General features: G+C 36.2%; 3 protein-coding genes across 9 annotated transcripts in view; all 3 read right to left on the bottom strand.

Moving 5' to 3' along the window:
• ubap2l (ubiquitin associated protein 2-like) overlaps positions 1-16,296 on the bottom strand; it is a 99,571-nt gene that overhangs the window by 69,759 nt on the left and 13,516 nt on the right. For 4 of the 7 annotated variants that reach the window (XM_059555906.1, XM_059555909.1, XM_059555908.1 and 1 more), the window contains 5 exons: positions 15,913-16,015; positions 13,544-13,675; positions 12,217-12,284; positions 11,941-12,135; positions 11,357-11,652 (listed from right to left, as the gene is read on the bottom strand). In XM_059555906.1, the coding sequence (XP_059411889.1) occupies positions 11,557-11,652; positions 11,941-12,135; positions 12,217-12,284; positions 13,544-13,675; positions 15,913-16,015 (594 nt within the window). In that variant the 3' untranslated portion in view covers positions 11,357-11,556. Of the gene's footprint in view, positions 1-11,356; positions 11,653-11,940; positions 12,136-12,216; positions 12,285-13,543; positions 13,676-15,912; positions 16,016-16,296 lie in introns of those variants that run through there. The other 3 variants (XM_059555911.1, XM_059555912.1, XR_009434440.1) reach the window with 2 other exon arrangements.
• On the bottom strand, positions 229-5,966 carry aqp10b (aquaporin 10b). The gene is made up of 6 exons (XM_059555208.1): positions 5,735-5,966; positions 5,154-5,280; positions 4,917-5,054; positions 2,094-2,212; positions 1,397-1,614; positions 229-651 (listed from the first exon to the last, which is right to left on the bottom strand). Exons 1-6 carry the CDS (start codon positions 5,822-5,824, stop codon positions 408-410), a joined length of 936 nt encoding a protein of 311 aa, XP_059411191.1. The 5' UTR covers positions 5,825-5,966; the 3' UTR covers positions 229-407.
• LOC132144828 (HCLS1-associated protein X-1-like) lies at positions 7,843-9,618 on the bottom strand. Its single transcript, XM_059555395.1, has 6 exons — positions 9,600-9,618; positions 9,452-9,518; positions 8,739-8,986; positions 8,397-8,605; positions 8,259-8,316; positions 7,843-7,913 (listed from the first exon to the last, which is right to left on the bottom strand). The coding sequence occupies exons 1-6, from the start codon at positions 9,616-9,618 to the stop codon at positions 7,843-7,845; spliced, it is 672 nt and encodes a 223-aa protein (XP_059411378.1).

Genomic DNA, 16,296 nt, shown 5'->3' with positions numbered 1-16,296 from the left:
CAATATTATAAAGTCTTACTACTTCATCAGATAATTCAGTACATGATTTTTTGCTTACAAAATATGAATATAAATTACTATATTTCTGTTGAATTTTTTAGCTGTAATTCAACAGTAGATAAGACAGTATATCATATAAATATTGTGCTACAGAAATTAAATTTAAGACATATCCTTTAAGGTTTTACAAAGTCAATGATATATATATATATATATATATATATATATATATATCATTTTAAATGTTTGATCATTAACAAACCAAAATAAAAAATAAGCTCATCCAGTTTATATACAACAAAGATAACTTTTTCATATGATTTATTTTAATATCATAAACACAATGATCCTTAAATTAAATGTATTTAGCATATAAATATTAACTATTGAAATTTTGCAGCTTTACTTTAGCTGATGTCTGCTGAGGTTATGGAAAAGATCCCGTCCTTGCCGTTTTCTTTAATGGCGTCAAATTTTGTCTGCATACCGTCCAGCTCCACAGTTTGCTGGAGCACAGCTGTCAGGTCCTCAGCATCCTCTGGTTCTGAGTCTGGATGATGAACTCCAATCAGCAGCTCATAGAGTAATGCGCCCAGGAGAGCGCCCACACACGTTACAAACACAGGTATCCACCACCAGCCACGACCAGCCCTGACACACAACAGCTCTCACGTTAGTGTCCAAGAATATATTTTTTTTTACACATGCACAAATGTATTGTCCTGTTGTTCTTTCCATTGACAATGCTAAACATTTATGTTGTGTGTCTACACAGGAAAAATGGTGTAGAAAATTTAATAAAAGTAAATCTCACAAATAATAATAAATTGTAAATTAAATGTGTAATTCATTGTGAAGTAGAAATTAGCTTTTTTATGTAAAACATACTCCAATAGTTTTATTTACAATTTCACCAAAAAAAAAAAAAATTTGTGGATTATGAAATGCTAGTTTAGTTTGAATATAACATGTACTACTTGTTTTTTAAAGAAATTTTATGAAACGAGAGCATGAAATTGGTAAATGTGACAGTAAAGACATTTGCTACTTTTTTTTTTTTACTTTAAAAGAAACCTGACATTTATGTTATAATATATATATAATTACTTTAAAAACATGAAGCAGCTGTTTTCAGCATAGGAATAACAAATATGATAATAAAAATAAACGATTCTTTAGCACCAAATCAGCATATTTGAATGATTTCTAAAAGATCATGTGATGCTAGAGACTGGTGTAATGATGCTGAAAAATGTGTGTGTGTGTGTGTGTGTGTGTGTGTGTGTGTGTGTGTGTGTGTGCATATATATATATATATATATATAAAATAAGAAAATATTTCAGTGCAAAATAAACTGACCATAAGGCTTTGAGCTTGTGTGTTTTTTAGACTGACCTGAACACTTCATCTCCCCAGCCTGCAATGTAAGAGAAGAGTCTCGGGCCGAAGTCTCGAGCCGGGTTAATAGCATATCCGCTGTTAGACCCCATGGAGATGCCAATCACCAGGACAGCTGCTCCTACCAGGACAGGCTCCAGACCAGGAGGAGCTGGTGTGTTACGAGGATCTCCCAATGCAAGAACACACACTAGCAGAGCAGCTGTGCCTATTATCTGCAGGACAAGCTCCAGTTAATGTGGTCTGGTTACACACTTCAGATCAAACTGACGAACACATTTTTCTTAAGTTTTGTTTTTTTTAAAGCCTTGTTAATGTTACATGACTTTGACAGAGTGTGAACCAGTTACAGAGCTAATCCAGTTACAGACACAAACTAAAAATAAATTTTACAAACTATATGTGACCAGTACGTGGCATAAAACTGCGTTTAAAAGTTCAAAGCATTCATTCAAAACGATACATGCATTCTGATGGGCCTTCTTTTGGAACATTTTTCAATGGCTGACAATAACTGACAGTATTGTATATAAAATGTAAGCTACTTTTGCATAAAAACATCAGAATATGTAATTATGTTATGAGTAATTAGCTTTCATTATTTGATTCTGGTGATCTTATGAAAGTATCGTGTCCTGAGAATAGTCTTAGCATTTCAAACAGTAGATTTCCATGTTTGATATATTATGCTGACCTGGTCAACCACTCCTCCCCATAGACTCAGGTAGTCAGCTGGATAAGTTGAGAAGATACCAGCCGTGGCAGTGGCACCACTAACTGTCAGATGTCCTCCAGTGAAATCCATTATGGCATCTGTGAACAAACACGTGTATTAATTTGGATTTACTTGTGTATTTTTATATATAGGCCTAAATAACCAGTCAAAAGTTTGGATCACCAAAAGATCACCATAACCAAATATTACTGGTTATGACTAATGTTCATTCATAACAATGTAGGCTGAATATTCAGCAGCCATTAAGCAGCTGTAAAATGTGGTAACCATGCAATACCTTAAATAGATATTTTTAACAAAAACTAATTTTGTTGATATAAATTCATGTATTTAAGTTAATATTGTTGTAATAAAAAAAAAATTGTAATCATTATATTATATCCCAAAGACTAGACTGAAAATTTGGTATATAATTTATATACCAAATTTTCACTGAGTTGGAGCCTAATTGTTTTTGATTGTGTTTACATATTACATATTTTTGAATATGTTTTCAACATTAATGATAAAATAAATAAAACGACTGAACACTGGAGGAATTTACATTTTTACAATTTTACATTTTCATCACAGGAACAATTTACATTTCAAAATATTTTCAAATAGAAAACATTTTAAATGGTAATAATATTTCACGATATTAAAATATTTTACTGTATTTTCGTTCAAATAAACAGAGGTGGGTAGTAACGAGTTACATTTACTTCGTTACATTTACTTGAGTAATTTTTTGGGGTAACTAATACTTTTCGGAGTATATTTAAAGATGGGTACTTTATACTTTTACTTGAGTAAATTTTTGGGGGAAAATCTGTACTTTTACTTCGTTACTGTGGGCGACGCGACTCTCGTTACTTTATCTTAATGCAATAAATGTTATAAATGCTTCAGTTTATTCCAAACGCGCCGTCTACTTTTCTCTGGGCAATGAGCGATGCCCATTCGTGAATGATTCATTCTTTTGAGTCAATTCTGTTCAAAGGCTTGATCAAACCAATTGGCAAACGAGTGAATTGGTCCATGAATCAGTTTGAATGATTCGTTCAGTTCCCTGCCGCGCGCGCTGAGCGTCTGAAGTGGTTCACTCGGAGTTGTAACGTTTAACATCAGCAGCGTTGAAAACGTGGCTGGAACTGCATTGAATTGAAAGCAAATCTGCAAAGGCTATTATTTGCTAGCGATGGAGATCCTTATTAGATGAACAACGCGTGTGCTGTCTACTGTTTAACAGGTAATAACTTGGGCTACATTCGATTACAGTACACGATACCACTGTGACATTAGTTTGTTGTACGTGTGTGGCTTATAACAGAGGGGAGTCAATTTGAATGCAGCTTCCAAAAGACAAAAAATAGCCGATTAAGATTTTATTAATTTTAATACAATCACACAGGTCCGAGTACGTTCAGCACTTCCAGCTGCTAAATTCAGATCTGTGATTGCTTGCTGGCGCTGAGCCAGAGACAGACGCGTTTTTACAGCGCTGCGCATTATTCACACATGATTCTTTTGAGCTTATTAAAGCATTGGCCAATCAGAGGTGTTCCGATGAGTCATCGCTAAAATGCCGGTGCTTCCTTCACTCGCTCACTGACTGAATACCTCTTTCTGGCGAATTCTCTCGTCAGAAACAACAAAGTGCAGATGTGTGTACGAATCTATAATTAAGATATTGATTTCACAGTGTTAACAGTTTCAGTGATTTTAATGGGAGTTTCTGAGAGTGATTGAAATCTAGACTGTCAGTGAAAATGATCTTTAATAATATAAATGTTATTTGCTCTCTTTCTGAACAATGAAAAATTAGTAGCAATATTTATATCACATTAACTTTCAATGTTAAATTCACATTTAATATAAAGTCAGTCGTATTAAAAATATGTTATGGAATGACACCTATATCTGTTACTTAAGTAAACAGACAGGGTTTTATAATAAATTACATAAATTGGAGTAAAGGCTGATGAAATATATACATTTATACACGCACACATACATTGCATACATTTTATCTATATATCTAAATAAAAATAGGCTCAGTATATATGACCCAAAGTAACTAGTAACTAGTAACTAACTACTTGAGTAGATTTTTTATCCGATACTCTTTTACTCTTACTCAAGTAACTATTCAAGACTAGTACTTTTACTTTAGTAAATATTTCTAGAAGTACTTTTACTTGAGTACAGTTTTTGGGTACTCTACCCACCTCTGCAAATAAATATAGCCTTATTAAGGCCCGTTCACACCAAGAACAATAACTATAAAGATAATGATAAAGATATCGATATCAGCATCGACACGAGCGAACGATATTGTCCGTTTATTCTAAGCGCACGTGCGTTTACAACTTTAAATTCTCGCGCTGGTTATAGCAGGATTGATTCTGATTGGCTCTTTTTTTTTTTTTTACCGTTCATCAGGATTCGAACGATTTCGTTCCTCTTTATCTTTATCGTTATAGTTGTGGTGTGGACTCTGCTATTCTTTAATACTGAGAACGATATTTAGAACTATATCTTTAATCGTTATCTTTATAGTTATCGTTCTTGGTGTGAATGGGCCTTTAGTGGGAATAGGAGACTTCTTTCAGAAACAGTAAAAACTCGTAACGTTAACTATTCCAAACTATTTCGACACATTATTTCTCTGTTTAATACTGTAAAGCTGCTTTGACACAGTCTGCATTGTAAAAAGCGCTATATAAATAATGCTGACTTGACTTAACGTTTGACTGGTAGTGTAGATAAGATAGATCAGGAAGAATGAGATTCACTCACCGTAGTACTGAAGAGCAACAGTTGCTGCTGCCAAAAATGCTCCTAAGAGCTGTGAGCACACATAGAATGGAAGACAAGTCCAGGAAAACCTGCCCAGGACACACAGGGTGAGGGAAACAGCTGGATTCAGGTGAGCTCCTTAAACAGATGAGAAATGTATTTATTTATATGTATATACAGGGACTTATGTCTCAATATGAGACTATATGTCTCACAGCTGCTTTAAAGATTTCATACCTGATACCCCTTTTGCCACATAAATCCCAAATGTGGTGCCCAATGCAAACCCGAGGTTGATTGACAGGTATTCACCCTTAGTGTTTTGAGAGGTCGTCACCTGGGCAACTGATCCGCACCCAAAAAGCTGAAGAGAAAGTGGCATCAAAAAACATAAATTATCATCTATTGTGAATGTTTTACACAGACACTACGTCTATAATAAAAAGGCTTATGGCACAATAAGACTGCTGTGCATTGGTGAAGTTTCTGTTCAGTGCCACACTTTTACTAAATGTAGTTCTAAGTCAAGTTTGATCTCCAGAAGATTGCTGAAGATCTTTACACATTTGCTACAGAAAAGATTGAATGGACAGAAGGTGCTATATTCGACTCAATAAAGATAATGGGATATGCTAAAGATAAAAAATTACTATACTTCTTTGTAAGTGCTTTACTATTTGAATGCAAACATGTATATATAGGCCTACTTAAAAAAAATATATCTCATAAAATCGGTTTAAATTATCAAAATTATGCAAAGATACAGGTTAACAGCACATATTTCCATATTACAAATAAAACTATGAAGGGTGACTTACTATTAAAATATAGACTCCGAAAAATTCTGCCAGACATTGTCTGAACAAGCTGCTCTTGATTCGGCATCTCTTCAGCAGATGATCCATCATTTATGCCCTCTGTAGCCTACTTTCTATGTCTTCTGTTCATTTATAATGAAGGTAAATATAAGCCAGGACTGAAGTACTCCAGATGTTTCTCAGGGCTCCATACAAAAGGTCTGTCATGACAAGACCCAGTCAGAACGCACGTCTTCCCAAAAAAAAAAAAAGTTTAGCTAACTATCACACCGCATAATTAAACTTAAGACTATCTGTTGTGATAAAGTGCATGTCTGGGCAAGGAATGACAATTACATGTAGTACATTGCCCTTTTGTGTAATAAAACGATGAGCAGTTTATTGTTAACTTTTATCTGTGATGCACTGCTGGCATATTCCAGATTTATGCATAAATCTCCTACTATTTATTTTAAAACTAAAGCTTAAAAACCTAATTCATACAAAATACCTTAATTTTTAAAAGTGTGTATACGTGTATTGTCAGAGTAAAACAAAAGATGCCTTATTTTTAGCTGAACCATTTATCCATTAACCAATATTTAGTTAAGAAAGAAAACCATGTTTATGTTGTCTCTGAACTAACATTCACAAGCACATACATAAATGTATATCGCTCATGCATATCTAAATGGCTCAGTCCCTAAGTTTTTCCTAATTAACTAGTTTTCTGGGTAATCATGCAAACTACACTAGTTCACATATGTTGTGTAAATGTTTGACCCTGAGGTCCATGGTTAATGTGTCCATGCGCTGTTCTCAATTTTCTCATCATAGTTATAAAAGACTCAGCAATGGACTAAAGTTATAATTAAAGCCTAAAACAATTTTCTACACCATTGGCTATTCATGTTGGGATCAAAATGGCCCATAAAAGTGAAATCAGCTTTTGAGGTTATCTCATATCTGTAGAGCTTGTCTTAACTTCTAACCACTTAGGGAGATAATCATTTATATAACAAAGTATAAAGTCAATCTCCATAAAGTCGATTTCACTAGATAAAGATCAGATTGGGTGCAAAGCTAACCTAACTCTTACCAGTTATGGCATGATATGACCAGAAGTGTGCCAGGTTCGGTGTCTATATCTTTGACCTTGATTGTTTTTGTATGTGCTAATGCTTTATAGGGAAATACAAAATTGGTGAATACAAAATACAAAAAAAATTTCACTGTTAATTCACTTTAAGTAACTGTTAAAATGTAACTACTGTTTACTTAACTTGTTAGCTACATTGTCCACATTGCACTAATTGCTTCAGACAAGAGCAGACAAGAAAACCTGTGAAGGTAGATGTGGCAGAACTGGATCAACCTGTTGAGATTCAAAATTCAATGTTTTGTTGCTAAATATACCCTGTGAGATCACATTCTGGAAACTGAAGAGCTGATTAACTTTGAGTAAAAATAAAAAAATAGCGCCATTTGAGAAGAACCAAAGAAAGTGGTACATTTGCCAACTGACAAAGAAATTAGCAGTCTATATTTTTAATGGTAGGTTAATTTGAACAGTGAGAGACAGAATAACATCAAAAAATCCAGATAAACACATTTAAAAAAAGTTATAAATGTATTTGCATTTTAATGAGTCAAATACGTATTTGATCCCCTATTAATCAGTAAGATTTCTGGCTCCCAGGTGTCTTTTATACCGGTAAGGAGCTGAGATTAGGAGGACTCTCTTAAAGGGACATTCCAAGGATGTCAGGGACAAGATTGTAGACCTTCACAAGGCTGGAATGGGCTACAAGACCATCGCCAAGCAGCTTGGTGAGAAGGTGATCACAGTTGGTGCGATTATTCCCAAATGGAAGAAACCCAAAATAACTGTCAATCTCCCTCGGACTGGAGCTCCATGCAAGATCTCACCTCATGGAGTTTCAATGATCATGAGAACAGTGAGGAATCAGCCCAGAACTACACTGGATGATCTTGTCAATGATCTCAAGGCAGCTGGGCCCATAGTCAGCAAGAAAACAATTAGTAACACACTATGTCTTGAAAGACAGAAATCCAGCAGCACCAGATGGGTCCCCCTGCTCAAGAACCAGTCTAAAGTTTTTTAAGACTTAAAAGTCGACCTTATTTTTGGCTGTGAAGGTGCTGGAGTCAAGATCTGATCCAGACCACCTGAAGACACCTGTGAGTCCAGATCTGAGAGTGGAGCCAGAAGACAAAAGCTCTGGATGAATTATATATAGTATCAGTCAAGAAATCCATACAGTCATATACAATCTGAACTGTCAGAAGAAAAATCATAGACAAAATTAAAAGTCTGAAACTTTATACTGCAGTGATCCATCGTTCTTTTATTTAGAGGATAAGTTAATTTACAAGTGTCTGGATATCTAACGTTTCATAAAGATATCCAAACTTCTTTAAAAATGGAAAAATGTGTGTGCAGAACTGTTCAGAATAGTGAAGAATTTTTTTTTTTTGAGTACTGTCTGTACTTGTTTTTTTTTTTTTTTTCAAAATGCATTACCTCTTTTTTTCTCTCCCTCTTTTGGTTTTAAAAGGCCATCTTTCCAAAGACCATGAAACTAAAAATAAAATGAAGACTATCAGGTGACAACCCAGCATGAAAAGACTCTAAAAGCACTGAATCTGTAAATAGGTTTGCCTTTGAGAAGGGTCTCCGCTGAGGAAAGCGGCTGCAGGGATCCTGTGGAGAAGAGGCATCCCTGTCCTTTGTTGCCTCGGAGGGGGGAGGAAGGGGTGAGCTGTCAGGAGACTTCAACATGAAATCTCTAATCGGGTTACTACTTCCTGCTCGACCCCTGTCTTTCTCAGCACCTTCCTGAGGAGGCGAAGCTTCTACTGATGGAGCACCTGTTGGGCAGGAGAAGATACAAATCCACCTAATCAGCTTTCAAAACCTAAATTAAGAAATCATGGAAGTTGAAGAAATGCTTTGAACAAATAAAATTTTAAAATCCTTGTGGATCAGAGCAAACAAACGTACCTCTGTGTCCAATGCCATGATGCTCATCAAGGCGGCCTAAACTGGCAAAGATCTCCTCCATTTCCCTGAAGATCTGGCCGAACAGCTGAGGTTCCTCGAAGCGCATCCCGCCGGGCCCAAAACTGAAACCGAATCTGGAGGCATCATCTAACGGGTCCTGATGGGGCCTATTAAAGTCATTGTGGAGAAATCCATCGTCCTCCTCATCCTCATCGTCTTCGTGAATCATCCCATCGAAGAAAGGGTCCCTGATCAAAACACATTCAGAATTAAACAATGTCCTTGGAGGGAATTAATCTGGAAAAACGAAGGAAAAATAAATGCACTTCAAATCAGCTTCGGTCTATATTTGCGTTTAGAACTAATACTGACAAAGCTTTCACTTCTAATAACGGGATAATGAAAAAAAAAATTATTTGGAGGTTTGATTTCTCATTCTTCTTTACTGCTATTTTCCACATTCTATAATAATAATAATAATAAATGAGGCCCACTGTTATTTATGCCCTGACATGTAAGAGTAAAACTGAAAGTGAACATGTATTGGGTTCCATATGGCTTCACACACAGTAGTAAAACTACACTCTAAATTTATGGTTATGAAAACACATTCACCAAGCGTTTACTTTCAAAACCTCAAAAAATAATAATAAAAATAATTCTGCTTCTGTAAGGAGGATTTTACACTTTTACAAACTGTTAGATAGACTCACCTGCGGCCATCATCGCGATAATGACCACCGGGAACCCCGAAAACCCCTCGAAACAGATAAACGCGAACTCGAAGCACAGGAAGGACAGTAGAGGAAACCTGCGAGATCTTTCCACTAACTTCCAGAAAATCCTTTCAAAATAAAATGCCGCCATGATTGGCAATCATGATCGATTTATACAAATTACAAGATGTGGAATACAATTTTAAAATATTGAATTGTAAGATAAATAGAAATAACAATACCAGACTATCGATAGTTGGTAAATAATATATACATTTGATCCCGTTTAAGATGAATTTACGTGATTTACATTAGGTGCTGTAAAGAGAATCGAATGCTAATATCTCAAACTACAGAGGATTTAAAAAAATATAATTTGTTAACTTCTCAAAATCATGGTAACATGATGTGATCAATTAAGACGTTTTTTTAAATGTACATTTCAAATAAAATGTTTAAAAAGTATCATTTTTTTGCTAACTAGCAATCTCATGTTGATTTTGGCTACTTTTGTTTATTATCTGCAAAGCAACATTTTAAAAGGCCTATAACTAAAAGACAATGAACCACACTTCAGTTAAAAGGCACACAATCATAGTTTTCTTAAAAAAAGACATTCACATCCAAAAATGATGAAAATGTCTTTTTCTTGTTTATTTACTTAATATTTATATATATTTATATATATATATATATATATATATTTATATATATATATATATTTTTTTTTTTTTTTTTTACAAAATAAAAAACATTACGAAACAAAAAAATGCTAAACAAGTCCATGTGTAAGGATTTGAGAGGGGAGAAAAGAAGCAATCAAACAAACATACTACAGTACTTGTGTTTTTATATATATATATATATATGTACAAGACAAGTTTATCAATTTAAATCTTTTTAAAACGCACAGTACAAAAAAAAAAAAAAAAACCCATAGTACATTTCTGTCCATCAGCACTTTTCTAATAATCATATTACTAAAAGAATATATTTGGGAACAGAAGGTGGTGCATTTCAGGGAGAGAATGACTGCAGGTATGACAGGAAAACAAAGGCTGTGGAAAAACACACAGGGGGGTGACCTCAGAATCCCATCGCAAATGAAGAACATCAAGCTTATGGCAAAACACCGAGGTCAAAAGTCATGCCTTAACATAATCCAGTCTCCCTGCTACAGGAAGGGCGGTTAATAAGGACCAAAAATATATCAGTTTGCAGAAATTATGTCTAAAGTATAAGGTGACCAGTGCACTTCTCACATCTGGAGAGTACAATAAGGCTCCAATAAAGAAATTGAAAAGGAATACACATTGAAGCCTATTCTAGAAGTACAACATTCATACACTGGTCACCCTGATGCTGCAATTCATTCATTCACACACAAAATAAACCCAAACGCACACACATGCGCAGTACAGATCCGAAGCCTGTGAACTCACCTATACATTTGTTTTTTTCTCAAATATCCATTTATATTTGGTAAAAAATAAACTTCACAACTGCACTAGCCGATTTAGAGTGATATCATATTTTCCCAAAATAAAATTTGGTAAAAACTAATTGCAGGGGGAGAAACAGAGGAGGTGCATGTACATATGGATCGCAGTTGCTGATCAAGCAAGAAGCAGAAAGGAGGGAAATAACCCGTGAAAAAAAAAAAAAAAAAAAAGCCCTCTTCCCTCTAACAAACCTCTATTTTTCATTTTATCCATCAGTAAAAAGAAAAAGAACAGGGCAAAAAAACTAATCTTTTGTCCTTTAAGAAAACATATCTGTGTTACATATGCCAAAAAAAAAGGAAACAAAAGGGGGTTTTGGGGAGGGGCTTTTTTGTATTTTGAACACAATATAAACTCCAAATACTCAATACTCCGATCAGGACTCTGATCAATACTCCCCCATGCCCCTTCTTCGAGCGGCGCCTTACAGTTCTCTCTCTTAGCACAGCACCACCAAATGGAATGGGATTGGTACTGCAGGGTGACCGCACAGAGCGAGGGAGTGCCGTGGAGGACAGAGAAAAGGGGGAGATATCTGGGGAGAAAGGAAAGTATCCACTAATCCAGCCTTCGGAACACCAGACGAGGCAGGACAGGGTATTAATTGCCTCCCCAGGTGTAGCTGTTGTATCCTGACTTGTTGATCTGTGACTTCTGTTGAATCGCAGCATTCTGACTGCGTTGCCCAGAGCCGCTCTGACAGAGGAAACAATTTAAATATTAATAAACTAAATTAGATATTTCATATTTTAAATATTATTATTAATATACTTTGGTAGGGCGAAAAAAAAAAATAGAATTATTATTATATTATAATAAAGTATTCGAAATTAAACATGAAAATTTGGAAGGGAAATAATAATAATAATAATAAATCAATTATTGTAAAAAAAAAAAAAAAAAAAAATTATAAAGGAACAAGCTTTTTATTTTTATGATGGTCTATAAACCGGATATAAATCGGACGTGTTGGTGCAAGCTCACCTGTCCGTCCTGCTGCAGGTGGTGGTGGAGGATCTGAGAGTGGGGCTGCTGATGGGGGGTCAGGATGTGCATGTAAGGGGCTGGAGCGTAACCCGCTGCAGCCGGAGGGTTGATGGGGCCGCCACTCCCAAGTGCTGAGGGCAAACTAAAGGAAGCGCTGGGGGTTCCTGTGTGGAAACCCTGCTTCTCAAAAGACTGTGGGGTCAGATCAAGACACTTTTGGTGACCAAGTTAATCAAACAAAGAAAAACACATCATTATGACGAGCATGCTTACCTGTGTCTTTGTGTAAACAGACCCTGAAATGTCAGGGACTCCTGTGTTGCTTGATGTCACAGAGACACCTAGAGCAGAAAATTCAAAAAACACAAAATGGTGATTGTTGAAAGCATCAAACCATCAGTTAGCTTGAGACAGACTGACCCTCTAATGCTGACTTGTGTATGATTAGTAGTAGTATGAAATTGATAAATCCAGTGAATAAAGAATGCATATTTAAAGATGGGAGCACAGGAATGTTTTTTGGATTTTTGGGAAAATTGTTTTCTGTGGCTCCACATTCAGAATTTCAAGGCTAAACTGAGGCAAACACACACACACACACTTGTAAATCGAATTACATGAGGCACAAAATGGTACAAAATAAATAGTTACAATAACACTTAAAACTAATAACTGAACCAACACAGATGAGTTAAGTGTTCTTAAGAAACCGTAAGAGGACTAAAGAAATCCGTGAAAAGTAATTGAGGATGGGGTCAATTCCCTTAAGCATATTAATTATGATTACATTTTTATTATACATTTGAAAACAATACTCCCCTCTATAAACCACAAGACACCATTTAAAAGTGGATACCAAATACTGCATTTATAACAATAGCAATAGAGTATATTATAAAAGTTTGCTTGTTACAATATTCGCAAAAATTGTTTCAAATTAACCTAATTTGGTTTAAGCAAGTCATATTGTTGACCAATATATGCAATTTAAAAGAGCATACACACACAATTTGCTTTAAAAAAAAAATGAACACAGACTGCCATAAGTAGTGTAAAACACAAAACAAATTTAGCCCAGATCATCAAGCTGCCAAAATGATCACAAGATGAAAAACCTATTAACACAATTTAATGCATAAAGTATTTTCATTGAGATGAAGACAAAAATATAAGAGACCACCACTGCTCTCATCAGAACTGCTAACAGTAAACATAAGCCCATTTCAGAGAAACAAAAATTGCTTACCAGAACTAAATTTCTGGAAAAAAATTAAATAAAAAAACACAACAAAGCCATTCAAACCATTCTACTAAGTGAAGCATTTTTTGGGGGGCAGTTGGCTTCTTGCATCTATCAGGAAACCCTTTTTGAAAGTGATAAAGACTGTCACCATGTTGGTGTCTCAAGTCACGGGAGTAACAACCATGACGTTCTACCCTTCCGTGTCCTGCACCCTTCCAGACCAGACAGAACGTGACAGCTTCATCGAGCTTGACCAGTAGTAAGTTAGGAGCAAATGAGGGGAGAGAGAGAGAGCTTAAGAAAGAAATGGGAGGAGGAAAAAGGAAAACGGGGGTTTTAGCGTGAGGCTGCACTCACCCACTCCGGGCCCGGTGACGGAGCTGATGGGCTTGTTTTGCGCAGAAGCAGCGGCAGCAACAACAGCGGTGCCGTAGCCGCCCTTACAGAAATCCCCGCTCCCTGCCGAAGCCTGGCCCAAATCCTCATAGCCTGCAAACGGTCAGACACACACAGCCACAGCCCCACAGCATTAGACACACACCAGGCAGGGCCAGACGGGAGGAGAAGGAGGGGTGAAGGGGCGGGGCATAGGGATGGAGGTAGGGACTCTGCAAGATGGGGGAGGGGCCTCATCAGAAAAGAATACTGGTGACTTAATACAAGTCGGGAAATAAAGAGAATAGAAAAACAACATTAGGACTGATGAAGATGGAGCTGGAAAAGTTCAACAAAAAGGTAAAACAAATGGAATTTGTGTAAGGAAAGAATGAAGAAAAACAAGGACAAAGAATTTAAAGAATAAGAGACTTGAGATCGAATGAGAGCCTAAGTGCAAAAGGATGGAAGGGTAAAACAAACAGTGCTCAAAAGTGGTGGAAGATTAAACACAAGCAGCATGTGGAAAGCATGTGTGAACCCACCACCCTCAACCAAGCGACCTCCCTCCCACCTCATTCTCCTTACATCACTGGTTCCTCAGAAACTAGGGGTGTGAATAACGACTCGATTTTATCACCATACAATATTGAAGGTTCAAACATATTGCGATAAAGTAATTACCTTCTACCAACTTCAAATTATGTCCCCAAAGAAAAAAAAACAAACAAAAAAAAACTGACCAACACTCATGAAAACCGGTCAAATTTTATATGCACCTGGCAAACTGAATTATTTGTATTACAGTCTAACCTAGTCCACCTTAATGCAATGTAAACATATACACTGCTTTGCTACTACAGGTATTTAAAACAATGCAACTTAAAAAAAAAAAAGTTGTGCAGACCCTTCAGCTGCTGGAACATTTGAAAGTAAATAACTGTCAAGTTAAAAAAAAAAAAAAAAAAGTCTTACATCCCTAATGTGGACAAGGCTTTCTTGATAATGTTCCTTGCTGCTGCCATCTTTATTTTATTAACTTTTACATGCAGAAGGTGACCCAGCTGAACTCACCAAAAAATAAATAAATAAATAATCCTCAACATCTTGTGGGCTGTAAAGAAATGTATATTATTTGACCAAATAGTATAATAAAAAAAGATCAATATTGGCGTCCATGCATCAATACAGTATTGCCGTGGAAAATAATCACGATACTTTGCTGTATCGATTTACCCCCCACTCCAAACAGAACCCCACCCATAGGTGGCACTCTGGAGTGTTTGCTTAAGCCCATCTGTGCACAAACCAAATTCCAGCCCAGAACAAAATTCCATGCAGTGCAGTTGTGATTCTCAAAGTCATCTAGTTTTGCAAAACCAAACTTCCAAGATGCAGTACTATGGATTACACCAGGGGTACTCAAGTTCAGAGGCCAAACGGGATATTTAAAATGTTTGGAACACTGAAATGACAATACAAAAAGACTTTGTAAAGCAGTTTCCTATAGGCTACTTAAACCGCTCTCTCTGGACCAGTGGCAGCGCGATTTTGATTTGAATGTCAAAGTGATTCAAGGCTTTAATAGACATAGCTGAATCCTGTCATGAACAAGATTGCATGGGTGATCGAATCTGTTTGCGACCTGGCTATTTATTCAAATATCCAACAGTATACAACAGTAAACATGACTCAACGATATTGTTTGCCTCTGTTCTTCAAGCCATCTCTGGTATTTTCGTAATAAATTATATTTATAATCCATTGTATTTAAATGCCCTATCGAACATATCTGCCTTGTGTGTGACAAAAACCACACATCAACTCACAAAATTAGGTTATTTCAAACACTCGTCTGATGTTGTGAAGTAAAATCATGTTATTTAATGTCCTCTTAAGTTGTTTGGCGCTTCTCTTATAAGTTATTTGGGGCGTGTTGCTTTTTAACTGCATGTTAGTTACAGTGCTTCCAGAGATCGAGCAGCTTTTACTACTGTGATTGTATTCATTTAATAAAAATAAAATTAAACTGCCTAATATTTTGAGCGCAAATTGTAATAACACATTAATCCTCGGCATGATGCGGCCCACAAAATTAATGCAAACGGGTCACCCGTTGAGTACCCCGGGGTTATACCTTTACCATGAGATGCATTTTCTCATGCTTCAACTTCACAGACAAGAAAAAGAACACACTTGGCCAATGCAGGGTTTAGAGGTGACTGAGCTAGTTTAGTTTTACATGGCTTGAAAACTCAACCCTGTGGAACAACATGGCTACGAGACCTACTATGCATCTGACCATTTTTACTACATTTTAAATGCTTCATCAACATAAGAAAATGCATTACCAGTGCTGTATCCATGTGATCCATAACCACTAGCTTGCTGGAACGGTGCTGCAGATGCATTGACACCGACATTCACTCCGTGCTGTTTAGAGGTAGGAGCCACCTGGAGGAACATTCAGAAACACTCCTTTAAAAATCAGAGCAAGGTTGTCACATCAGTAAAAAACAAGACCAGCCCAATTGCTAATTGTTTTTTTCCATGGGTTTCCTATCCGTTTGTGGTCAAAAATGGTCAAAATCTTGTTCTGGGGGTCCCTTTCTGCCAAAATAGTGTTGTCAGTGGATTTGGCAACACCGAGTCATGATAAAACAAAAGTAGGTGACAATTTCTACTGTATTGTAGCACACATACAAGCGTAATGGATTGCAGAGGAATAATACAGG

The sequence above is a fragment of the Carassius carassius genome, chromosome 8 (assembly GCF_963082965.1).
Source record: "Carassius carassius chromosome 8, fCarCar2.1, whole genome shotgun sequence".
Classification (NCBI taxonomy): domain Eukaryota; kingdom Metazoa; phylum Chordata; class Actinopteri; order Cypriniformes; family Cyprinidae; genus Carassius; species Carassius carassius.
The sequence above is the reverse complement of the archived record's forward strand: the minus strand, read 5'-3'. Positions and strand labels throughout refer to the sequence as shown.